The 26,030-nt window shown below is 54.1% G+C and overlaps 1 protein-coding gene across 3 annotated transcripts in view; it reads left to right on the plus strand.

The window, feature by feature from the left end:
- The window catches only part of RGS9 (regulator of G protein signaling 9), a 51,766-nt gene extending 28,665 nt beyond the window's left edge, over positions 1 to 23,101 (plus strand). Inside the window, exons 10-19 of one of the 3 annotated variants that reach the window (XM_036268376.1) lie at positions 134 to 163; positions 856 to 917; positions 1,692 to 1,805; positions 5,119 to 5,234; positions 8,585 to 8,672; positions 10,656 to 10,794; positions 13,488 to 13,573; positions 16,935 to 17,052; positions 22,039 to 22,523; positions 22,960 to 23,101. In XM_036268376.1, the coding sequence (XP_036124269.1) occupies positions 134 to 163; positions 856 to 917; positions 1,692 to 1,805; positions 5,119 to 5,234; positions 8,585 to 8,672; positions 10,656 to 10,794; positions 13,488 to 13,573; positions 16,935 to 17,052; positions 22,039 to 22,523; positions 22,960 to 23,095 (1,374 nt within the window). In that variant the 3' untranslated portion in view covers positions 23,096 to 23,101. Of the gene's footprint in view, positions 1 to 133; positions 164 to 855; positions 918 to 1,691; positions 1,806 to 5,118; positions 5,235 to 8,584; positions 8,673 to 10,655; positions 10,795 to 13,487; positions 13,574 to 16,934; positions 18,544 to 22,038; positions 22,581 to 22,959 lie in introns of those variants that run through there. The other 2 variants (XM_036268377.1, XM_036268378.1) reach the window with 2 other exon arrangements.
- Positions 23,102 to 26,030: the final 2,929 nt, after the last annotated feature.

Consider the following 26,030-nt stretch of genomic DNA (forward strand, 5'->3'; position numbering starts at 1 on the left):
CAGAATTCTATCTTTTAAGTAAAAGAAGTGGGCAGTTCCCTGACGGGGAATGCATTTTTATTTTCAAATAGGCCTTTGAACTGGAATGATTTAACGCCGTCTGTTTAATGGTTTTGGTTTCTTTGTTTTACAGAAACAAACAATCACTGCTGTCAAAAAAGAGGTAATGCGTCTCCCGGTTCCAGGGAAGTTTGATTTTAAATCGTCTGACAAATTATATGTACTTTGGCTTTATGCTCTGCACTTGGTAATGAAATGAAAGCTGTGTGTCAAGTTCAGAGGACTGTTTGCCAAGGAATGGGCAGCGCAGAGTGGCGACGTGTCTTTCGTGAGATCTGAGTGGGGCTGGTGCTGAGACTCGGGCTCTGAGACACTTTCAGGAGGCACAGGTGTGAGGGACGTGGGAGCAGAGGCTGTGGTGTCTGCACCCCCACACCTGCAGAGCTGTTCGGAATCTCTTCGGCTGAGTATTGCCTGTTTTGGCAGATCTTGTATCCAGGGCCCAAGACAGAGTCCTGGTACTCGTTGGCTGTCGAGGTTAGCTCTCCTTGGCTAACCATCTGTCTGCATATGTTGGTTGAATGCTCCTTAGAACTTTACTATTATTATTGTTACTCGGTGCCTTTTCCCAGACCAACACATGATGGGTGAAGGAGGCCCCTAATTGGGAGTTTGAGGTCACCCATCTACTGTGGGCCTGAACCCTTGGTACAGAGGCATCTGGCCTGAGGGAATGGAATGGGGTGCTGTGATGGGTATATGGCTTCTAGTTCTGGGGGTCACTTGTAAATAGCAATGGGCGTGACACTCAAGGGTGGGCCGTTGGACATTTTCTAATGACCGTGTCTCTTCCAGATCATGTATTACCAGCAGGCCTTAATGAGGTCCACGGTGAAGTCCTCTGTGTCCCTTGGAGGGTACGTTCCTAATTTGTTGGTCCAGCTGAGGGTTGGACAGCAGATAGGCAAGAAGAGAACTTTTGCTTTAAGGCAAACTTGCGAAGTCAGAGACTGACTTCAGACCCCGATGAACTCTAAGGGACAAAAGAGGTCTCTTGGGGGTTAAGTTACTAGTTGTTCGCTTGGTGTGAGTCTCCAGGCCTCATCTTGGGTTAGGTAATATCAGGGGTGGGTGAGGTTCTGTACACATCTGCCTTCTTTCTCGGACTCCACCACTGTGTGGAAGGGATGATGGAAGAGCTCATGGACTGGACCCTACGGGGATCCGTGACAGCCTGTGCTCCTCGCATTACCCATTCAGATTAACCAGGGCCACAGGGGTCATGTTCATGGATCAGTGTAGACGAAATGTCCACGATTAATTTTGGATTTAAAATCAGGATACATTGGACATTTATGGTTGGTTTATTGAATGTTCAGGGTACCTTGACCCACTAGGACATTATTTGAGAGACACACAGTGTTTAGTGTCATGATACAATGTCAAGAGCCTGCATTTTAAATTAAACAGATACAGAGAAATTAAAACAGGACTGGGTTGGGAGACAACATTTCATTTCACAACTAGAATGGGGACAGATTTTTGTCAAATACCTGCCAATCTGAGTGCAGGTCCTAAGTAGGCAACTAAATTGGTAAGAAGAGGAGGACAGGCTGGTCAGTCGACCTGAGTATTGACTTAGTCTCCTGGGTGTTGAACTTCTAGGAAATCATTTTCCATTTGCTTTTCAGGATCGTCAAATACAGTGAGCAGTTTTCGTCCAATGACGCCATCATGTCCGGCTGCCTCCCTAGTAATCCCTGGATAACAGATGACACCCAGTTCTGGGATTTAAATGCTAAATTGTATGTATTCGATATATTGGTTATTTAAACATAGCTTTTTGAGTTATTCGTTTGCCATACAATTCACCCATTTAAAGCGTACAATTCAATCCTTTTTTTTACTATATTCATAGAGTTGTTCAATCGCCACCACAAACAATTTCAAACCATTTTCATTACCCAGGTGAGAAGCCTTGCTCTCGAACTCCTTAGCTAGCACCTCCCCCACCCCCAACAGTATTCCTCCAGCTCCTGGCAACCACTGGACGACCTCCATCTCTTTAGGTTTGCTTATTCTGGATCTTTCATCAAATGGAATCATGTAACATGTGGTCTTTTTTTTTTTCAATCCTCACCTGAGGATATTTTTCCATTTATCTTCAGATAGAGGGAGGAGGGGGAGAGAGAAGGAGAGAACGAGAGAAATACCGATGCCAGAGAGACACATCGATTGGTTGCCTGCTGCACAACCCCAACCAGGGCCGGGGACCAGACTGCAACCAAGGTATATGCCCTTGACCAGAATCGAACCCAAGACTCAAGGCTGATGCACTAACTGCTGAGCCAAACCAGACAGGGCAACACATGGTCTTTTATGATTAGCTTTTTCACTTAGCACATCGCTTTCACACTTCATCCGTGTTATACCATGTATTAGTACTCAGTCCCTTTTTATGGCTGAATAATATTCATTGTATGGATATACCACATTTTGTTTTTTTCCATTCATCAGCTGATGGACCTATGGGTTGCCTCGGCCTTTTTTGCTATTATGATGGATGCTGCTGTGATCACTCATGTCCCGAGATTTGTGTGGACATGTCTTCATTTCTCTTGGGTGTGTGCCTAGGAGTGGAACTGCTGGGTCAGGTGGTAACTCAGTGTTGAACAATATATTGTTTTTGAAAAGAGAACACTTATCTGTAGGGCTTTGCATCTTGGATGTCTAATGAGTGGCAGACTAGGTCCCAGGGCTCGAACACCGCCTTGGTGATTGTGCTGCTCGCTCTTTTGATCTGTCTGTGCGTTTTGAATGGTCGTTGTTGCTAACCGGTCCTGCATACATCGGTTGTTTGGGAGAGGGGCAAAGGGTGGTAATGCTGAGGGAGAGTGTGAGCTAATGCAGGAAAGAGGAGAAGGGTGTAAATGTTAAGTCAGAGGGGAAGGTGGAGGTGGGGGAGTGGGGATGATGGGCTGGTGTGAGTTTAAGACCACACACAGCCGAGGGCATCATACCCGTGTGAGGAACATACAGCTAGCCCAGATCCAGCCAGGTGAGCAGGCATAGCTGGACAGCCCTTTCACTATGGGAGCTGATGGTGAGGAGGGCGTTCACCCGGGGTGTCAATCACAGAGCAGAAGACTCTGGAACCGCCTCCTGTGGGGAGTCTTCCCTCCCGCTCTGGGGGCTCTAGTTATTAGGATGGTTTTCCGGAGTCTGTGCCTGTCTCCCAGTTATCAGATCAGAGGGACAGCCTGAATCTCCTTGTGGACAAGGCTGTGCAGAGTTCTGCTCTCCGGGGAGAAGAAGGCAAGGCCACCTGGCCAGGAAGGGTTGTCCCGAGACGGGTAGGGAAGGAGGCCTTTCAAAACACCAAAGTGGAAGGGGAAGGGGAAGGGGAAAGGGAAGTGGAAGTGGAAGGGGAAGTGGAAGTGGAAGTGGAAGGGGAAGTGGAAGGGAAAGTGGAGGGGGAAGGGGAAGGGGAAGTGGAGGGGGAAGTGGAGGGGGAAGGGGAAGGGGAGGGGGAAGGGGAAGTGGAAGGGAAAGTGGAGGGGGAAGGGGAAGGGGAAGTGGAAGGGGAAGTGGAGGGGGAAGTGGAAGGGGAAGTGGATGGGGAAGGGGAAGGGGAAGTGGAGGGGGAAGTGGAGGGGGAAGGGGAAGGGGGGGAAGGGGAAGTGGAAGGGAAAGTGGAGGGGGAAGGGGAAGGGGAAGTGGAAGGGGAAGTGGAGGGGGAAGTGGAAGTGGAAGTGGATGGGGAAGTGGAAGGGAAAGTGGAGGGGGAAGGGGAAGGGGAAGTGGAAGGGGAAGTGGAGGGGGAAGGGAAAGGGGAAGTGGAGGGGGAAGTGGAGGGGGAAGGGGAAGGGGAAGTGGAGGGGGAAGTGGAAGGGGAAGTGGAGGGGGAAGGGGAAGGGGAAGTGGAGGGGGAAGTGGAGGGGGAAGGGGAAGGGGAGGGGGAAGGGGAAGTGGAAGGGAAAGTGGAGGGGGAAGGGGAAGTGGAAGGGGAAGTGGAGGGGGAAGGGGAAGGGGAAGTGGAGGGGGAAGTGGAGGGGGAAGGGGAAGGGGAAGTGGAGGGGGAAGTGGAAGGGGAAGTGGATGGGGAAGGGGAAGGGGAAGTGGAGGGGGAAGGGGAAGGGGAGGGGGAAGGGGAAGTGGAAGGGAAAGTGGAGGGGGAAGGGGAAGGGGAAGTGGAAGGGGAAGTGGAGGGGGAAGGGGAAGGGGAAGTGGAGGGGGAAGTGGAGGGGGAAGGGGAAGGGGAAGTGGAGGGGGAAGTGGAAGGGGAAGTGGATGGGGAAGGGGAAGGGGAAGTGGAGGAGGAAGTGGAGGGGGAAGGGGAAGGGGAGGGGAAGGGGAAGTGGAAGGGAAAGTGGAGGGGGAAGGGGAAGGGGAAGTGGAAGGGGAAGTGGAGGGGGAAGTGGAAGTGGAAGTGGATGGGGAAGTGGAGGGGGAAGGGGAAGTGGAAGGGGAAGTGGAGGGGGAAGTGGAGGAGGAAGTGGAAGGGGAAGTGGATGGGGAAGTGGATGGGGAAGTGGAAGGGGAAGTGGAGGGGGACTTGCATCTAGGAGGAAGCCCTGGGAGGGTGTGAACACGACAAATGAGGTCTCCCTGGGGGCGGGTGGCCTGGAGGCAGGTACAAGAACCAGCAACTCCCACCAGATGCCCGGCTGTCCTCGTGAAGGGGCCACTGTGGGGTGGGTGACAGGCATTGAAGGATGGCATTGAGGGGTGGCACCCACCACCAGTGCTCTTCCGGAATTCTCTCCTGGCCTGGGGTGGCAGCCTGACCCTCTGCTGACCGGTCCCCACGGGCCCTGGAGCAGGCATTCCCTTTCTTGTGCCCAGAAGGCCAAGAGAATGGGCTCCCCGCTGTGGCCGTCCGTCCTTCTCACCTTTGGGGCCATCAGCTCCAGATGAGGCTCTGGGGTCCTAACAAGTGATTGCTTGGATTGTACATTTGTGCAGAAATGAGGGTGGGGAGAATTGGGTGGGGCTTGGCAGTGGGTTAACGGAGGTCAGCAGGGAGCTGAAGCCCCGTACCCCAGTCCAGGCCACCACCTGGCACAGCCCCTCCCCCCACCGAGTGTCTGGTGCATTTATACAGTGTCCTCTCTGCAGGGTGGAAATCCCAACCAAGATGCGCGTGGAGCGGTGGGCCATCAACTTCAGTGAATTGATTCGAGACCCCAAGGGGCGCCAGAGCTTCCAGTACTTTCTCAAGAAAGAATTCAGTGGTGGGTCTTTGACTTAAAAAAAAAATTTAACTTTTAGAAGCGCTACTGTAATGTCGAGCATAGATTTCCCAAGGGGCCTCACAGTTGCGGGGAGAATTTCATGCGTTCACATGAATGTCACTCGCGTTTCCAAGCACCCTATCCCCTCCGGCCACCCCCACTTCCTTACCCTGATCCTTGGGTCACCCGCTGCGCCCGGACGCTGGGCGGCTTCTGGCGAATCGGACAGGGAGGGAGGCATACATAAAGCACGCTTTCTCCTTCTGCCCCAGCTCGGTGCTTCTCTGCCCTGGCGCACACTCGACTCACCTGGGGGCAGTTTAAAACCGGCGTGCCTGGGCCCCCTCCCCAGAGGCTTCTTTTTAATTTATTTGGGGTGGAATTTCCCAAGGTTTGAAAACCCCCCAGGTGATTCGAGTATGTGGCCACAAATGAGAGCAATTCCCCTGCTCTGCTTCCATCAGGGGCTAGGAGGGTGGGGCTGTGAATGGAAGGGGTGGGGCCACATTTTAGGTGGATCCCATCTCTGCTGTCTCATCCTGGTAGACACTTGCACTGAGACACGCCTGGGAAACCAAAGGTCAGAGCAGGGCAAGTTCATTGGGCTGGGCATTCCATTGGCTTCCACACTTGTACTGAGATATTTACTTCCGTGGGGTTCATTTACTTCCTGACAAAGTCCCCAGCTCTGGGAGACATTCCATCTGAGCCTCAGCACTCAGCTGCTTATTCCCCAAGACAGCTGTCTGTGGGGTTGTTCCTGAAACTAACCCCAACGACAGGCCATTAGCCTGTTTGATCTCTTGATGCAACATGTTACATTATAATCTGGACTGTTGAAAGTCCTCCTCTCTGATCAAGCCTAATTGCCCTGATGGGGAAGGGGAGAGCTTTTTGCACCGGAGGGAAGCAACTGGCGAATGAGTGGATAGGGTGCCATCTGGTGGCAAAGTCACAAACCACACCCTGAGTTTATCCCACCCATGCATTCCTTAGTAACAAAATCTGTGGAAAACATTTCCCTGCATTAGCAAAATAGTGGGGTTGGTGATCCCCTCATGACATTCCTGAGGCTGCAGGTACGAACAGGGCAGGTGAATCATCAGTCTGCTCATTTAATTGAAGACATTTTAAAATGGAGATATAATTCACATACCATAAATTCATGTACCGTATAATTCACATGCCATGATCCACATGCCCTTTCAAAGGGCACAAGTCAATGGTTTTAGTTTAGTCACAAAGTTGTGCAACCATCACCACTATGTAATTCTAGGACATTTTCCCCGCCTCAAAAAGAAACCCCGATAGAAGTCATTTCCTGTTCTTTTCCTCTGCTCCCCACTTCCTCTCTACCCCCCAGCTCTAGTTAATCACTAATCGACTTCTATTTTCATGGATTTGCTTATTTTGGACATTTCATATAAGTGGAATAATAAAACAGGTCCTTCTGTCTTCTTTCACTCAGCATGTAGTGTTTTCATGGTTCATCCATGTTGTAGCAAAAAACACTGCTTCGTTCCTTTTCGTGACTAAATAATATTTCATTGTGTGGATACACTACCTTATGTTTATCCATTCAGCAGCTGGTGGACATTTGTGTTGTTTCAACTTGTTGGTTACTATGAATCATGCTGCCAGGAACATTCGTGCACACACTTTTGCATGCTCATTGACATTGTTGTGGTCAAGGATTCCTGAGACAGAATTTACCATTTTAAGTGCACAGTTCTGTGGCATTAAGTACATTCACATTGTTGTGCCACCATCCCCAGCATCTATTTCCATCCTCCCCAATTGAAACTCTGTACCCATTAAACACTAACCCCTCATCCCCCCTCCCTCTAGCTCCTGGCAAGCACCACAATTCATCTACATTTTGTCTATGAATTTTTATTTCTAGGTACCTAGTAGAAGAAGAATATGATATTTGTCCTTTCGTGTTTGGCTTATTTCATTTAGCACCATATCTTCAAGGGTCATCCAGGTTGTACTTTGCATCAGAACTTTGTTCCTTCTTGAGGTGGGATAACATCCCATCGCACGTATGCGCCTACCACGTCTTCCCGATCCATTCCTCCATCGATGGGCATTTGGGTTGTGTCCGCCTTTTGGCTGGTGTGAACTGCTCATTTAATTTTAACCTGAAGCGACGAGCTGCTTCTTGCCCTGGGCAAGACGGTCCGCACTGCCCGTGATGCGAGACGGGTTGCGCCCCGTTTCCTCGTGCCTGCCGTCAAGGCCAGCCCGAAGTTCGGGCCGAAGAGGACGGGCCTCCGCCGAGTTCTGGGACAGATGTCGACTGGCTCAGAACTGTGCAGCCTTTTCGATCTAAAACACCCGGGCCTTTCCAGACGCTGCTGTGAGAGGAGCGGAAGGGTCTTCTCCTTCCATTCCCACACTCAGGCGTTCTGTGACTCACACACACACACATGCACACACACATATGCACACGTACACATGCACATCCATGCACACATGCACAGACAGATTCTTGCCGTCCCATTGGTAGGATCACCTTTGTCTTTCCAGGCCAGCGTTGCCACCTGGGCTGACTGTACCAAGGTATTTACCCTGTGCTGGGTGCCGGGAGAACTGGTTAGAGGGTCATTAGGAAGGAGACATCTGGCTTTTTTCTGGGCCCAGAGGAGCCGAGTTTCTCTGGCTCAGACGACTGACCCTCCGTTAAGTGCCCCCGGGGGCCAGGCCTTCCCTAAGAGTGTGTCTATCAGCATCACAACTTGAGTGGCCTCTGTGAGGCCCTTGGGCTGGAATAGACCCTGTGAGGGGCCCCCAAGGATGCGATCCCTGTGCACAAAGGAGGCAGATGCCACCCGCAGTCACTGCACACGAGCAGAGTAAACGGGGCCCTTCGTGAAGAAAACCTATCACAGAGCAGCGCACGTTTGCCAGCCCGATCGCATGCGAACTTGCTCAAGCGTATTTGCTGCAGCTGACTCCCGGGACAAAGGGACCCGGCCGCCTCTGGGGTTGTGTGAGCTGAGCTGTGTCCTTGGGGAAAGAGCAGTGATAGCCATAGACACACGTGGCTGCGAACTTGGCGGTGCCAGGTCCCGTGCCAGTCCCGTGCCAGTCCAGTGCCAGTCCCGTGCCAGGTCCCGTGCCAGTCCAGTGCATTTCCAAGAACACGGGGGAGGCAGTCACTGGGCGAACACCGCTCTCCGGGCCCAGGAGTCAGCGTGGCGCTCGCTGCTTTGCCAGCCCCACCATGGGCCGTGGCGCGTTGTGCAAAAGGAGGAGTCTACCCCGTTGACCTGTTTCTTCTCTTTCTTCTCCCCACTTGTTTCCTGTCTGGTGTTGGTCTCCGTGGACGCCCTCCTCCCGTGCAGGAGAGAACCTGGGATTCTGGGAAGCCTGCGAGGATCTGAAGTATGGAGATCAGTCCAAGGTCAAGGAGAAAGCGGAGGAGATTTACAAGTGAGGATTAGCCGCCTTGTTGGAGCATCTCCCTGCCCCGCACCCCGGGTGTCCACGTCCGGCTATGAGCGCTCACCGCTGCCGCCCCAGGGCCCCCTTGGTCCCCGGGAAATGTGCTGAGGAATTTAAAAAGCAGGCTGCCCTGAAGTACAGTGCTTTGTCTAAACCCCCTTAGGTCTCCTGAGAGGTAGGAGCCATGTATGCACGTGCGGGGAGAGAGAGAGAGAGAGAGAGAGAGAGAGAGAGGTGAGGGGGTAAAACCTATTCCTCAGGCCCTCCTAGGAAAGTAGGCCCATGAGGGGAAGGGAGTGTCCCAAGTGTCCAGGACTGAGCCCAGCTTGGGGTACAGATGTGGGCGATGACAGACTCCGGTCCCCACTAGCTCAGCGTAGCAACGCGTCTTCCCCTTTCCAGGCGGCCTCTCCTCCCAGTTTCCCTCCAAGTTACCCAGAAGCCGAGCATGTCCATTCAGAAGGGCCGGTCCTGCTCCTGGCGGCTGGTAGAGGGGGGGGGACACGAGGCCACCAGCACTGCCCAGGTGCACCGCAGCTGAAGTCTGCGCCCTGCCCTCCTCCGCCGGCCGGAGGGTGCTCATGTCTTGCCCTGGTCGCATCCCTGCTGGGCCTCTCTGCACTGGCCACAGAGGACGCCCATCGTGGGCTCTGAGGGTCCAGGGCACTTAGTTCAGTCTCACATGCTCAGCTGTGGCTTCCAAAGCCCAGCCCCCATGCTGGGCTGGGACCAGCCGTCCCGCAGCCGCCGGTGGCCCTCGCCTCTGAGCACTTGTCCCTTTGGACCTCTGGTGTCCTTCCTCAGAATGGACCGTCCCCGTGTTCAGAGAGGTGCTGACAACATTGGAGAGAGAGCTTGAGGTGTCCTGCTTGGAGGCTCCGGAGCCTTCTCAAACGCTAGCCTCCCTCCTTTCACGGGGAAACCGTGCACCAGGGGAGAGGGAGGGTGATTGTCCGTCCTGGAAGGTCTCGCACACAGTGACCCCGCACAACTCCTAGTTCCAGAAATATGCTGCAGGGACCATGCTGCCCCCCCCCCCAATCAGCCTTCCTCCTCCCCGGCTCCCCACTTACCCGTCTGAGTCCACATTCCAGATTTTCTTGTGCAGTTAGTTTAGTGGTGGGGCACAATATCCATGTATTTCTAACCCTCATGTCAGATTGGGGAATACCGGGGGGCTCCCGAAATCCCAGGTGGAGCTGCAGGACTCAGGAATGTGGCCGAGTTCGGGTTCTCCTTGGGGTCATTGGCAAGGATGCCCAGGTCATCAAACCTCTCGGTCCTGGGATCATGGGTTGCCTCCCAACTCAGCATTGAGGTCCATCTCCAAACACGTCTAGACTGGGCCAAGGAGAGCAGACGCCCGGAGCACCTGTGTGGAGGTGTTCAGCCTGAGTCCTGGGAATAAGGAGATGGAGGCTGGGCTCTTGGCCCTAGTGGCTAGGGCTGCTCATCCCTGTCTGCTCTCTCCCAGACGTCAGGAAACCCAAAGTTAAACGGTCGTGTTCCCAGTACCTGCATGGTTGTTTTCTTGCTTCTAAGAAACGTTGCTTGGCAACCTGTTCAAACTCTTCATATCTCCTACAGAGGGACCACTCTCAACTCGGGACACCCGGTCATATCACTGCCTCCCTCTCAAGCAGCTGTTTTATACACACACACACACACACACACGGAGAGAGAGAGAGAGAGAGAGAGAGAGAGAGAGAGAGAGAGAGAGAGAGAGAAGGGAGAGAGAGATAGAAACATCAATGTGGGAGAGAAACATCGATCAGCTGCCTCTTGCACGCCCCCTACTGGGGATGGAGCCTGCAGCCAGGCCCTGTGCCCTGACCAGGAATTGAGCCAGGACCTCTCAGTCCATGGGATGATGCTCCATCCACTGAGCCACACCAGCCAGGCAGCAGCTGTAAGATTCTTACTAACTGACTTGGTTTAGCTACTTTTGCTAACATTTCCCTCCCTGCCCAGGCTATTCCTGGCCCCAGGGGCGAGGCGGTGGATCAACATAGATGGCAAAACCATGGACATCACGGTCAAGGGGCTGAGGCACCCCCACCGCTACGTGCTGGATGCTGCGCAGACCCACATCTACATGCTCATGAAGAAGGTAGGAGGGGTCTTTGCTGGTGGTCCTCGGGTCCAGGAGCCCTTCTCTCCCCAGGTACCTGGGAGGTTTTTTAGATATGTGGCTACTGCTTTGCTGGTGTTGGGATGCAGAACTGTTAGCCCTCCCTTCCATCTGTCCCCTGGGCTGCAGCTGCCTTGAGCCCCCACGCTCGCTGGCTGGGGAAGATGTCCCATAGGCCACTGCGTCCCAGTGGCCCCTCCCTCTGCAGTAGCATCACATTGGCTCCTCCTGCACGCCCCCTACTGGGGATCGAGCCTGCAGTTACATAGCAGTAACCATAGTGTTGCTCTAAGAACTATTATTTACTGAGGGTTTACGAGGTGTAGTCACTGTGCCAAGCGCGGAGCTTTGTATCAGCCCACGAGGTAGGACTTACTTCTCCAGAGGCTAATGGTTTGCTCAGGGTCTCCCCAGAGGTGGAGCCTGAGTCCAAAGGTGGAAACCCTTACCCTCTACAGTACATGGGTGGCAGTTCTGGTGGCCCTGGCCCTCAGCAGATGTATCCCATGGAGGGTCTCGTGTATGTAATGATAAAACCGTGAGACTTCAGACAGCCTCTGGATTATCAGTAACAAGTGAGCATGGTGGGAATTTCCAGGACATTATTTTGTTTGTCTGTTTTTTTAAAGGGGAACCTGAGAGAAAATCAATCACTTAAAAAAATTCCATTTCCTTTCCTTTCTTTGATATGAAAGTTCCATAGTATCTATCACTACGTTTTATTTATTTTTAATTAAAATTTTGTTTTGGTTTTTACGGGAAATTTATTTTTCAATTACAGTTTACATTCAATATTGTTTTGTGGTAGTTTCACGTACACAGCATCATGGTTAGATAAGTTCCCCTGATATTTCCAGTACCCACCTGGAACTATACACAGCTATTACAATACTATTTCAATCACTTTCTTAAGAAATGAGAATTTGGGGCTCAGACTTAGCCTTCAAGGGGTGGTCTAGTATGGCTGCTACTCTGTGTCATGCCCAACGAAACTTCTTTAGTAGCCTGAACACCTCATTGGGCAATTATTCCAACACCTCGTTGGCAAAGTGTCTCTAGAAACTTTGTTACATGATGTAGGTTTGTGTGAATGTCATTTTTAAATGTTTCCCTTATTTATTTCATTTACTTATTCTCTTATATTTATTGTATTGGAAAGAAATAGTTTTACTTTGCTTTGAAAATATGTAATCATGTAAAATTTTCATCACGCCAGATTAGCCATTTTTTCTTACCATTCATTTTCCATCAGTGGGGTTTTCTGTGTTTACCTTACAAAAAGATTTATAGCAGGATTTCTTTAGTAATGGTCTTCCTTCATATATTTTAAAATACGTTTGGATTCTTAAAAGTGTGGCTTCTATACAACCTTTTAGGGAGACAGCCAGGGAGGCCAGCTACTAGCCAGAACAGAACAGAAACATAGGGAACTTAATAATGATATACACAGGGGTGAGGCAAAGGAAGCTAATGTTGTAAGTATGTGAAACACAGAGTTAATAAAACCATAGCAATAATCATAACCTTTTTCCTTTTTGTTTTGTTAATCTTCACTTGAGGATATTTTTCCATTGATTTTGAGATAGAGTGGAAGGGAGGGAGGAAGAGAAAGAGAGAGAGAGAGAAACTCAATGTGAGAGAAACACATCGATTGGTTGCTTCCCACATGACCTTGACCAAGGCTGGAGATCAACCTGTTACCCAGGTACATGCCCTTGACCGGGGATCAAACCCGAGACCCTTTGGTCCATGGACTGACACTCTAACCACTGAGCAAACTGGTCAGGGCTGCATGTCTTTTTTCCATATGAACAACTGTAAGCCTACTTTTGCCTACCCCTGTATGCTTATTGGACTCTGTGTCACTACAGGTCACGTTCCTGGATCACAAACTCAGCACGACCCAGTGGTTCCCCAGTCCCTATTCCCAGGTTCTCTGCAGGTCTCATAACGTTTGCTGCTGCCGCTCAGTCTTTAACATGGTACAACATGCAGGGAACACCCCTAGTCCCCGGTTGTTGCTGTGGACTCTGTTCCGTGTTTGTGGCAAGCAGAGTGGTGTGGAGTGTGCTTGGAAGTAGCAAGCATTCATGAGGTGACAGAGCTGAGCCTGTCCAGGGTCCCAGGAAATACCCACACAGGAGCAATCTGGGTCTGGGTCGTTGTTTGATTTTCTCTGGCCTCGATACCCACGTTCAGGGCAGAAAGGGAGGTTTAGCGGGCTTGAAGCGGGCTCCATGCTCATGGCTGCTCATTTCCTTGGAAGGGGTGCTGGGCGGGACAGGTTGGCTGCAGGAACCTCTGTGTCGTGCTTGCTTCACTGGAGAAGCCCCGATGTGGATTTGGGTGGGGGCTATGGACTCCGATGAGCTAACTGAAGGGCAGTAGGATCACCTGGAGGCTTATTACCACTCAGACCGCACCGCCCTCAGCATTCCTGAGTCAGTAGGTCTGGTGGTCCTGAGAGTGTTATTTCCAGCACGTTGCGGGGTGCACCCGGGGCTGCTGGTCCGGGGACTGCACTTGAGGTCCGTTGCTTTGGACACACACCGACATGCCTTTCGGTTCTTTGAAACTGGCCACTGATGGCTGGGGGAGGGCCCGAAAACGGCGGTGTGTTCATTTGCGTTGACACTTCTCTCGTAATTACTCCTCTTCTCTTGTTCCGCTAGGATTCTTATGCTCGCTATCTGAAGTCCCCGATCTACAAGGAGATGCTGGCCAAAGCCATCGAGCCTCAGGAAACCACCAAGAGAAGGCAAGTGGAATGGCCCGGCATGGCTGGCTGCCTGCCGCTTTCTTTACAGGGAAGCGAGGGTCTCTTTCAGCCCGAAGGCCGTGGTTGAGATGCTTGTCTGATGAGAGTGTTAGGGACTGGGAAGTATTTCTCAAGATGTGGTTGCCCCATTGGCTTCAGAATGCCCTGAAGTCCCCCTAGTAGGACTGCCGTAGTCATTACTGCCTGTGAGTTTTGTTCGCCTTGTGCTGGTTTGAGAGAGTCTTATCAGACTCATAATTACACTTACTACAAATGGAAGCCACTCGTTGTTGTTGTTTTTTTTTAATTAAAATATTTATTTTTATTTTTGCAACTCACCAGGTTTATTAATTGCCACACCACCTCCAAACCCATGTATGGGGCTTAATTTAGCCACACCCTTGCATCTTTTTTTTTTTTCCTCATCTGAGAACATTTTTTCATTTTTTGTTCAGATAGAGTGGGAGGGAGAGAGAGAGAAACATCGATGTGAAAGGGACACATCGAGTGGCTGCCACCCGCATGACCCCACCAGAGCCGGGGACAAACTGCAACCAAGCTGCGTGCCCTGAGCGGGAACCGAACCCGGTCTCTATGGGCCGCAGGCCAACGCTCTAACTGCTGAGCCAAACCGGCCAGGGTGCATCTTTTTTTTAAATCCTCACCCGAGGATATTTTTCTATTTATCTTCAAAGAGAGTGGGAGGGAGGAAGATAGAGAGAGAGAAACATCGTTGTGAGAGGGACACATTGACTAGCTGCCTCTTGCATGACCTGGGGATGAACTGCAGCCGAGGTACGTGACCTTGACGGGAATCGAACTTGTGACTCACTGGTCTGCAGGCTGATGCTCTACCCTCTGGGCCAAACCTGCCAGGGCTCATGCTTGTATCTTTGTAATGTCCTCAGACTTTCTGGAGAATAGCAGATTGCTCCCCCAAAATGGCCGACTGTTAGGGGAAACAGTGACATTCTAAGCATTACTGGGGACCCCCCAGTGTCCATTAGCACCCCCACTGTCACCTTCCTCACTGGAGATGTACATCATCTCATCCGCCAGAGCCCTGGCTCAAAGCATGAAAGAATGTTCTGAGGGGTGGTTTGAGCTCTTTTGGGACAAAGAAACCTTTATGGCAGCGATTTTCAACCTTTTTCACCTCATGTCACAAGTAAACTCATTACTACAATTCTGCTACATACTAAAAAATAAATTTTTTGCTGATCCGACCAAAATAAAAAGGTATAATTTTGATTGGTTTACAAAAAAAAAAAGTAAAAAGATAATAGTAATCACCTACCCTTTTTGCTCCAAAGTGAGTTTAAAAAAAGTCAGGAGCCTATACTTGCATATAAAGATTTGCGGTACCAAGAATTAACCAATCAGACGCAACTTGATTATGCGACGTGACCAATAAGATGCAACTCTGGCCCTGGTCTGTTTGGTTCAGTGGTTAGAATATTAGCCTAAAGAATGAAGGGTCTTGAGTTCGATTTCAGTCAAGGGCACGTATCTGGGTTGCAGGTTTGATTCCTGGCCCTGGTTGGGGTTGTGTGGAAGGCATAAAATTGATATGTCTCTCTCACACTGATGTTTCTCTCCCTCCCTCCCTCCCTTCCTCCCACTCTCTCAAAAAAATCAATGGAAAAATATCCCCGGGTGAGGATTAACAAAAACAAGAAGATACAACTCTATTATATGACCTAAATATTTATGTTTCAAGACGACATTCACACCAGATGGCCATTGTTGTGTTGGCTGCTGTCATTTTTTTTATTTGACCATCTAAGACGAGAAAAGAGGTCAGGACCCCCGAGTAACAGTCAGGTATTGCATGTTTTAAAAATTCTTGTGGCACCCTGGCTGAAGCTCTCTGATCTACGAGGACTGAAGATTCAAAAGAGTAACCGCGTGGCAGCTTGAACAAAGACGGGCGACTTTGGCGCGGGTATTCCCAGCGCCGCGTGTGACCTGTCCCTGCGTTGTCGGGAATGTCTCCGTCTGCGGCTCAGCCCATGCTGAGCTCTTCTCCGGCGACTCCAGTCCATTCAAAGGAACGGTGGTTGGACCGGAGCCGTTATCAAAGGAGCTTTAACAAAACCCAACTTGGTTTTATTCTTGAGGATAACGGCGCTGCTAGGAAAAGGAGAGCAAGGAGGTCTTGGTGGTGCTCTTCTGGGCTTATAGGGATGGAAGGCAGTTCAGTTTCCTGGGGACTTGAAAGCTTCTCCTATCAACCACGAGAAAGGGTCTAATTGTCCCACCAGTTCTGCCGGGAAGTACTGGGGAGTCTCACGGTGCTCTCTCCTGATACCCTGGTTGGGGCAGACCTGAGAAATGAGCCGGGCTCTCCAGCTGGGTTGGCATTGGACCGCAGGCATGGCTAGGCCTTGCTGTCTCCGCGGCCGAGAGAGGCCACGCACGCGGGCGGGAATGCTTTTGTACCGGGCGGGCGAGGCTCTGCCTGCACCTGGGCGTTGGGGTGTGTTTGTTCTGTGATGTTCGGGAATAAGACCATCATAACACGTTCTTCTTCCAGAGCCAGTGAAACCGAGCTCTGGGCCTTCCCTGCAGGGCTGGGGGGCCCGAGTCAGGCGTGGCCTGCTCTTAGGAAGCCTCTTCCCCCCCAGAGCAGACGCAGAGCTCGATGGGGATTTGGGGACGGCCTCGGTTTTAAGGTCCTCGCTGCTGCTAGGATGCTTGTTTCCACGCCTGTGGGTGGCCTGGCTGCTCACTGTCCCCTGCAGCCGTCAGACACGTGGAGCTTTGTCCTGGCCCCCTGGACAGTGGTCGAGAGAGTTGGTCCCAGGAACCCGTGTTTAACGTCTGTGGAAGGTTCTGACTCACTGGGTGCATGGGCACAGTGCCAACAGCTCCCTAACGCACTTCAGGCCTTTCCCCTTCCCCCGCCCGTTGAGCTCTCAACCAGCCCCCTCCTTCCCTCCTTCCCGGAACCTTGGCGTTTGAAAACAAATGCCCCAGCTCTTCCTTGAGGCCAGAACCCGTGGGCGTCCAGTACCTCACCCGCCTTGCTCCTGCTCCCAGGAAGAGCCCCCAGGACGCTAGATGACAGGCTGACTCCCAAGGCTGAGGGTGTGCCCAGCCATCCCCTTCCCAGCAGCCTCTCCTGTGCCTAAAATCCAGTGTCAGCGGGGCTACTCTGGTCCCAGGCTCCGAGGGAAGAGAAAAAGCCAGGGTCGGACACCCCTCTGAGACCCTACCTGAATTCACCGGAAGGAGGGGGCAGGTCCAGACGCTGGCCTCCCAGGCCCTCCTCCACACCAAGTTAAAGAGGTGTTGCGAGGTCACTGCTGGGCAGGCCGCGTGGCTTTCTGCTAACCGCCGATGCCGCCTCTCTCTCCAGCTCCAGCCTGCCCTTTATGCGGCGTCACCTGCGCTCCAGCCCGAGCCCCGTCATCCTGAGGCAGCTGGAGGAGGAAGCCAAGGCTCGAGAAGCAGCCAACACAGTGGACATCACGCAGGTCATGAGCAAGCTGGACCGTAGGAGCCAACTCAAAAGGGAGCTGCCTCCTAAATAAATCTGTCATCCCTGGGGGTGGCGGGCATGCGCTTGGGAGAGGCTAACAAAGGCAGGGGCAGAGTCTAGAAGAGTCCATTCCCCATCAGTGGGGCGGTGGGGTGAACAGGTTCATCCCCTGTTCCTCCGACCTCCTTCTTGGTGGGCTTCCCCATACCTGGGCAATGCAAGCTGGTTCTCTGGCTCCAACAACCAAGGGGCCGGTGGGCAGTGGTGGAGGAGGGCGCTTGACTCGGTTCCTGTGTGACCACCCATCTTCCCATAGGGGGCGCTCATAGCGAGAACCATGGAGAACAGGCTGATCTGTGTTCCACCGTTTGCTTTGGGAAGCTAAAGAGAAGGCGTCCCCGCACCCCCAGCCCCCAGCACAGTTGTTTCAGAGAGTCTAGCGAAGCTCCCCATCCCATCCTCACCACTCCGATCTCGACTTTGCTTCTAAAGCAGTTGGAGATCCCCCCAGGGGACTGGTAGGGTCTCCCTGCAGGTGCGTGCCCCTGGGCGCCTGAGTTACACCTGCCTGCAAAGGCCCTGCTAACACCTGTCTGCCGAGTTTGTTCTTAGTCACAATTACTGAGGGTGGGTGGGTTCTCACCTCCCCGTTTATCTCCACCCCCTTATACGTGGTGGGGAGTTGTAGCTGGTGGGGATGAAGGACAGAGGCTTGCAGCCTCCAGACAGTCCAGGTGAAATGAGCTTCAGAGAAGCATCTTTTTGGATAAAGAATGAAGGGGCTGAGGTCCTCATTCATTGGCGGAGAGAGATAGATACCATCATCGTCGTCGTCTTCGTCATCACCGTCGTCAGCGTGTGCTTTCTCACGTCAGTCAGTGCTGTCCAGTCCGGGACTTGTCATTCTTTATTAGGCAGGGCACTTGCTGAGGGCAAACCATCTTACCTCTGTCCTTCCTCAAAGTCGTGCAGTGTAGCCCTCCCAGCGCTCCAGGGACCAGTAGGGTACAGTTCGGGGAGGAGCTTAGGGGGTTGATGTCCTCTGTCCGCAGCTCTTGTGAGAGGGCCGACGGGCCGTATGTAGAGACTGGTCAGTCTTTGGCTCCCGAGTTTCACGGCGGAAGTAAAGCCCTGTTGCGCTGGGCTGTGACAGATGACATGGGTCTTTCTGCATGGGACCAAGCTTTCTCATTTGCTTTTGGGGACAGTGAGGAGGGTGAGTGAGCAGGGACTGGCGGGGGACCACGCACACTGCATGCTGAACCTGCCTGCTCCCAGGACACAGGAGGCCAGGCGGCCACGGGGCCCATGTGAGTTGCCGATCAGTTCCTGGGTGGAAAGGGAATCACTTCACTTGGCACCATCTGCTTTGCCTTTCGTTGAGATCCTGTGATTGTGTCCTCATGACAACACACCTGCTCCATTTCGTGCTCGGTCCCCCACTTCTCCTGGTTCCCTTGCGTAATAAAACAGCGGCACAAAACCAGACCAGACCAAGCTGTCCTGCGCTGTGTCTCTGTCGTGTCTCAGTTCTTTGCCATGTGCCCTGCATGCCGCCGCTTTGCTGCTTCACGCCAGTGGGGGGTGGCGTGGGCTGGAAGGGCTGGGTCTCCCAGCGCGAGCCCCGGCCTCTGGGGGCGGCCGAGGCCATGGAAGAATGGTGGGAGCCGGTAGAAAAGGCATCCTGCTCAGGGTGTAGGGCCAGGTGGGCTAATGGCTACTGGCCCGGAAGGAAGGAGCTTCTCAGGCCAGGCCCGTGAAGCCGGACAGCGGCCACCTTCCTCACTGTACTGTCATTCATCCCGGAAAAGAGAAGGAGCTGGGGGAGGGGCGGGGTAGAGCGCACAGAATTGGGTGGGTGGGTGATATGGAGGGGCTCGTCCTGTCGTAAGCTGTGTGATCTCGGCCAAGTTGCATCATCTCCACGAGCCTCAATTTTTTAAATCTGTGAAGTGGGGATCGTAACAGGAGTTTATCACTCATTCTGAGTAGGCGGGATTCAAGTTAATGAACCGGAGGGGGCGTCCTCAGTCAGGTAGCTGATGGAGGAGCACTTCGATGTGTCCTTCCCCCTCATGACAAAGCTTATTTCCTAGTTCTGGTCCACTCTCCAGGACCCAGAGGCAATGGGATGGCCGTATGGGTCGGTAGAAGAAGCAAGGGCTTTGGGGTTACATAGACCTGGGATCAAGTTCTCATTTAGTCGCCGTGTTAGTTACCTACTGCCACCAACAGATGGGCACACACAACCTCTATTTATGTGCTCGTGGTTGTCCCGGTGAGCCGGGGCTGGGTCTCCGCTCAGGGTCTCGCGCGCCCCTGTCGCCGGGCTGGCCATGTTCTCTGGAAGCCGCTGGGCAGAACCTGCTCCCAAACTCATTCACACGGTCGGTAGGATTCAGTTTCTTGTAGGCTAGAGGGCGCCAGTTTTTTCTTTTTTTATTCCTTACCCAAGGATAGGTTTATGCCGATTTTTAGAGAGAGATAGAGAGAAACATTGATGTGACAGAGAAACATCCATCTGTTGCCTCCTGTACACTTCCCGACTGGGGATCGAACCCCAAACCTAGGAATGTGCCCGGACCAAGTAATCAAACCCGCAACCTTTCGGTGTACAGGATGATGCTCCAACCAGCTGAGCCACCCGGCCAAGGCATGGGCTCCAGGTTTTCATTGGCTATTAGCTGGGGGTGCTCTCAGCTTCTAGAAGCTGTCTGAATTGCTTGCCATGGGGACCCCCCATCAGAGCCAGCAGTGGGGTGCTTTTCCCTCCCTCACACTTCAGACCTCTCTGACTTTCGTCCTGGCCTCTAGACTCAGAAGTGAAGGGTCCACCCGATGACAACAGCTCACCCGGATAATCCTTTCTTAAAGTCGCTTGTCACATAGCCTGACCATGGGAATGACTGCCGATGGCATTTGCAGCTCACACCCCCCAGAGGGCAGGGGCAGGAATGGTGGAGGCCGCCTTGGAAGCCTGCATCCCACACTCACTGATTGGTACGAGAGCCCGGGGAGGGTAATGAGCCCCTTTGGCCCTCGATATTCTGTCTCTAAAGTGGGGCAGCTGCAGATCCGTAGAGCACCTAGCACACAGGACGTGCTCAATCACTTCTAGGGTCCTTCTCTGTCCCCTAACAGTTGTCTCTTGGCCCTAAATCAGGGCCCAGCTTCTCCCCAGCCCACTGTTATCCTTCATCTTTGCAGACTGTACCCTACATGGAGACCATGTCCCCATAGAAGGGAGGTGTTAGCTCAGGTCCCCTCAAACGTACTGTGCATAACGATGACCTTGGATGTCACTCAGAAGATGCTCTCCCCGAACCACGCGCCCCTGAGGGTCTGTCAGTGGGTCTGGGCTGGGGCATCTGCCTTTGTAACTGGCACCCTGGGTGATGCTGGTGTGGCTGGTCTGGAGGCCACACTGAGACACTCAGCTAGCCGTCACACATGCAAACTATGGAGACAGCAAGCCTGGTTCAAGCCTGCACCACCGTTCCCAGCGGTGTGCCCCAGGGGCTCAGCTTCTCGATGTTTTAGTTTCCTCGTCTGTGAGATGAGCATAGTAATAGCTCCCTCCACGAGCAGCTCTGGGGAGTACATGCAATAAGCCATTAAGTGCTCAGCCCAGAACCTCGCATTTGCTAAGTCTCACTGCCTCGTAACAACAATGACAACTCGGCTGGTATAACAACCCGCTGGCCCAGGGCTGGTCTGCTGACCTGTGGGTGTCTGAGCATCTGGGCAGCATCAGCGGCTCCGAGCTGCTGTTTCACCCAGCATCTTGCTTGGATTCAGGAGGCAGGTGGCAGAGAGTGGAGTCCCCCACCCACACCCCCACCCCCCAGCAAGCCCCCTGTGGCCTCCTGGCCTTGCTTTTCCTCCAAAAGCTGTTCTTGGATGTGACCGCCCTTGCATCTCCAGCTTGGGACTGGCACACGCAGGTGGCCTGGAACCAGGCCCACGAGCCGCAGGAGCAGGGAGCCGCCTCTCAGCCCCTCCTCCCTCCCGGGCCAGTGCTCAGGTCCCGCGCAGGCAGGTCCCTCTAGGCGGGACCTGAGTGGCTGTGGCAGTTTCCAAGAGGGCCGTTCTTCAGTGACGTCATTGCCAACTCTCTCTTGGAGGCGGTGCTGGTCCAGCTTTCCCAGAGGTCCCCTCCCTGCCAGGACCCGCAGCACATCCTCAGGTCCGTCCGCTCTGGGCCTGGGTGCGGCGTGTGGCCACAGGAGGCCTTCAGGATGGGCCACGGCAAACCCCGGCCAGTGGCCCATGCCCTCCGGGAGGAAGTGGGGTGACAGCAGAGAGCCCCCCTGGAAACGCCGATTTAAATTCCAGCATAGACAGCTCTCTCCGGCTCCTTGGCTGAAAACATGGCCCTCCGGCCCCAGTGTCCCCAGACGCGGGCCATGTGGCCCGGGAGGTGGAGATACCTCTCCACTGAGTAACCTCCTGGCCTGCTGGCCTGCTTCCTCCTGACCCTTCCCGGTGCCGCTCGGGCTTCTCCCGGCCACCCTGCTCTGCGCGAGGCACAGGGAAGTGTCAGTGTGGACACAGGTGGGGGTCGGGTCAGGGTGGGTGGTCCTGCCTTCTCTGCCACTCGATGAAAAGGGGTCGCAATGCCTCCAGCCCTTAGGCTGGGAACCAGGGACAGAGAAGGGATGGCGGTACATGGCAGCTACGGAGCGTTGCTCACTGGGGGACTGAAGTTGAGGTGATCCAGCGTCTCAGGCCTGGAGGATGACCAGTCTGCCCTGCGATGCAAGCGCCCAAGTCTGGGGACTGTGGCCAGGGCCTGGGGACAGGCAGGCCCCTGGGCAGGAGGCCTGTGTATGGCTTTGGGCACCCTCCCCAGCTTCCCAGGGGACAGCTGTAGCAGACCTGGGCTCGGGGCACTGGCAGGGGCTGAGTTACCAGAGGGCAGCTCCTGGGCCCCCCCACCAGCCGCCCGACTCACGCTGAGCTCTCCTTCGCTTCCCTGCAGCCGGGCCAGCACACCGCTCCCAGCCCCCACCTGGCCGTGTACACAGGGACTTGCGTGCCCCCCTCTCCGTCCAGCCCCTTCGCCCCCTCCTGCCGCTCCCCCAGGAAGCCCTTCCCCTCGCCAGGCCGCTTCATCCGGAGGCCCAGCAGCACCGTCTGCCCCTCGCCCATCTCAGTGGCTTTGGAGAGCTCCCTGGGCTCGGAGCAGAAGGGGGAGGCCGGTGGGTCCAATGCCAGCCACGGACCCTCCAACGCGGACACCAGTGAGGCCTCCGCCGACTGCGCGTGGCCCCGGCCCCCGCCCAGGGCCCCTCTCAAGGCCCGCGTGGCTCTGTCCTTCAGCAGTTTTCTGAGGCGAGGCTGTTTAGCCTCCCCGGTCTTCGCCAGGCTCTCGCCCAAGTGCCCCTCTGTGTCCCACGGGAAGGTGCAGCCCCTGGGGGATGTGGGTCAGCAGCTGCCACGGCTGAAATCCAGGAGAGTGACAAAGTAAGAACCAGGGAGCACTGTGCTGTGCGTGTGTGTGCACATGTGCCTGTGGGTGTGTATATGGGTTCATGTCTGTGGGCGTGCACATGCATGTGTGTGCACATGTGACTGTGTGTGTGTGCATGTGTGTATATGTGCTCATGTCTGTGGGTGTACACATGTATGCATGTGTGTACGCATGTCTGTGGGTGTGTGCATAACTGTGTGCACACATGTCTGTGTGCATGAGTGTATATGTGCACGTATATCTGTGGGTGTATGCACTCATGTATGTGTGCATGTATGTCTCTCTGTGTACACATGTATGTGTGCACACATGTCTGTGGGTGTGTGCATACGTGTATGTGTGCTCATGTCTGTGGGTGTGCATGCCTGTTGATTCTTCCCATTTGGTGTTCCCCTGCCCCCCACACTTGCTTTCCTCTTGCGTCTGAAGCTTTTTCCAGATCAGAATGGATGTGCCTGTGGAGAGTGGAAGCTGCCTGCTGGACTCAGAGGACGCCGGGACAGGAGGACCGGGTGACCAGGCCGTCAAGAAGGAGGTCATCTGCCCCTGGGAGAGCCTGGCCTAGGGGAAGCTGCCAAGCCAGGGGCCTTGGATCAGGCAGGTGTTCCCGGCAGGCTGCGCTGGATGGGGCCCAGGGACTCTGGAGCGATGCATTAGGATCACAGCTGGGGGCCGAGAGGGCTGGGATGGATCTGGGGAAGAGCGCCGGGTGGGGCTCCCAGGGGCCAGCTCCCTCCCTGCCCCTGACCTCCCCTCCGTTGGGCAGAAGAAAGGCACGCGGATCAGATGACTTTACTTGCTGCCTTAAAACGGGAAGTTTAACTCATAAGAGTCTCTCGGATTGAAATGTTACTGTGTGTCTGGTTTTCTTAGTTATTCCTGAGCTATTATTTATGAGTCAAACGCGTCTTCTTTGTTTTTTGTTCTGACGAAGGGACACTGCGTCACTTCCAAGAACTCCCTCTCTGCCTAAACTGGTCTGTGCACGAGGCTTCATCCAGGGCGCTCGCCAGGGCTGCCCCCGGGTGTGGCACCATGCAGTGGGGCTGGGGAAAGGCTCCCTTCTAGAACACCAGGGGTGCGTTCAGATCCACCACGAAGCAGATGCCAAGGTGGGGTCAGGCAGGCAAGGGGTTTGTTGAGGAAACACCGGTGAAGAATAAAGAGCAGGCGCTGGGGAAGGGGCGAGGCCTTCGGACCGTGCTGGGCCGCCCTCGGGGAAGGAGGAGTGGACAGGGGGAGTGCTGATGGCAGCACAGTTCCAAGAAGGTGTTGGCCAGGCTGTTGGGATGTCCCTCAGCCAGAGTCACTGTTGGAGGGGTCCTGTCTTGCGGGGATGCTTCGCCATCAGCACCCACCAGGCAAGATCATTGGCTGGGAGCACCTGTGGGAAGCCCGGCCTTGGCATGAACACACTGGTGCCCACTGGCTCACGTGCTCCCTGCTGCAGGAGCTCTGAGCACACGCTGCCATGTCTGCTGAGCCAGTCCGGTGGGCGCCTCTGCAGGGGGCCCTCTCTGAGCTCGTCTCCAGCTATTCACTCAACAAGTCTTTGTTGAGCCCCTACCGTGTGGCAGGCACCGTGCTAGGCCCCAGGGATGCAGCCGTAACTCCCCACTTCATAGAATTCAGCGGGAGCAGTGGTTCTCAACAGGGGGACAACGGCGCCCCCAGAGGACACCGAGCAGCGTTGGAGACAGTTTTGGTTGTCGACTGGCTGGGGACACTCCCTGCATCTACTGGGTAGAGGCTAGGATGCTGGTAAAAACCCTACAGTGCACAGGATGGCTCGTCCCTTCACGACAAACGTCCACGACAAACGTTACCCTTCAGCAGCACCATGGCCGAGAAGCCCTGCAATAAAGGCTAGGTTACGCCCTAGGCTGCTGGGCATCTGCCCTTGTCATTGGTTTCTGCCCAGGGGGTCCTGCTGGGGTCATCTTTGGAGGGGACAGTGGGTTGAAATGAAGGGTTACATGGTGAGTGAAACATTTCTTTAAAGATGCCTGGAACATCATCATAAGAAAAAAAAACTCACGTGGTTGGTCCAGCCGCTCATGACACCCCTCCCCACTTCATCCTCAGCTTGATCAGAATTCAATTAGTAGATAGAAGCCCCACCTTTGCTCCTACCCTCGGACAACTTACCTCATTTAGCCCAGCACACTGGGGCCGCCGAGTCCTCTCTCTGCACACGTCTAACGATGAATGGTGGGCAGGTGCACGGCCAAAGCCCGGACCTGTGGGCCCTGCAGGAAAACAGCTGCTTCGTGTGCAAAGAGCATTGCAGCTTCGATTCCGCAGAATCCACTCCTTCGGGCTCACCAAAGAGCCACTCACCTAGGGCCCAGGGGCCTTTTCTCCCACAGTAAGTGAAACAGGCCAGGTCTTTCTTGGAAGGTGAGTGGGCCAGTTACCTCGATGCCCTTCTTTGCACAGCTGGTCTGACATGAGCCGGAAGGCAAAGCATCCACACCCTTTGTCTCCCAGCAGCCGGTGTGTCTGGAAATAAGGAGAATCTCAGCCCCAAACTCACCTACGAGTGTTGTGGGCTCCACTCCTAGGCCCCCAGGCCCTAAAGAGAAACCATGCCCACGTGGATCCCCAGTGTCAGTGACCAGAGTCTGCAGGATTCACCGGCTGGATTGACCAAAGTCCGGGCTCAAGTGCAGTCACAGACCCCAGAGGGGAGTTCAAACACGAGGGAGTTTCTGCCTCCGGCACTTCATTGTCCAAAGACAAGAAGCATCCAGGGCGAGTGGAGTCCAGGGAGGGGAAATCCAGGGACCATATTTTTATGTGTCTCTCCACTCGTCCCCTAGTCACTGGTACGACGATCCTCCGTGTGGTCTGGACTTTAGGACCCTCTGAGGAGCCTAGAGAGACCCAGTGTCCGGGACACACCCAGTCCAATGGTGTCGGAATCGCTGGAGGTGGAGGACCAGGACGCGTGTGCATCCTTTCCGGCAGCCTGGGTTCTTCCCGCGCGCGCGGGCCAAGCGCCTCATTTGAAACTCGCAAGCGCTTGGTGGCTACCGCCGTGCTCTCAGCCTTTGGGGCCACGGCAGAAGTGGAGACAGAGACACCCCGTTGTAACAGCCCATCGCCGTTGTCAGAGGGTCAGGACTGTGCTTGCATTCCTTCTGCTGAAACCCACCTTTCTCCAGGAGTCCTGAGGCAGCTGTCTCTGCCTTGTGGGAGGGGACACTTGGTGGCCCACTGGAGACCCTGAGCCTGAGAGGAGACTGTGCTGTCCCTCGTTCGTGTGCTAGGAGAGAGGAAGAGGAATGTTAAGAAGTCTGTGCCCGTCAGGTACTCCAAGGTCCCTGGGTGCCCAGAGAGCTGGGGACAGTGAGGGGACGTGGACCTCTGCTCAGCCTGGCCTCAGAGACCCAGTCCTCCTCACACTTCACCAGAAGAGGGAGTCAGAGGCTCACGAATCCCCAAAGGGAGGTGATGGGATTTCCCCTTAAAAATTCAGAGACCTGGACTGGGGAAGG

The sequence above is a fragment of the Molossus molossus genome, unplaced genomic scaffold (genome assembly GCF_014108415.1).
Source record: "Molossus molossus isolate mMolMol1 unplaced genomic scaffold, mMolMol1.p scaffold_m16_p_19, whole genome shotgun sequence".
NCBI classification, from domain to species: Eukaryota; Metazoa; Chordata; class Mammalia; order Chiroptera; family Molossidae; genus Molossus; species Molossus molossus.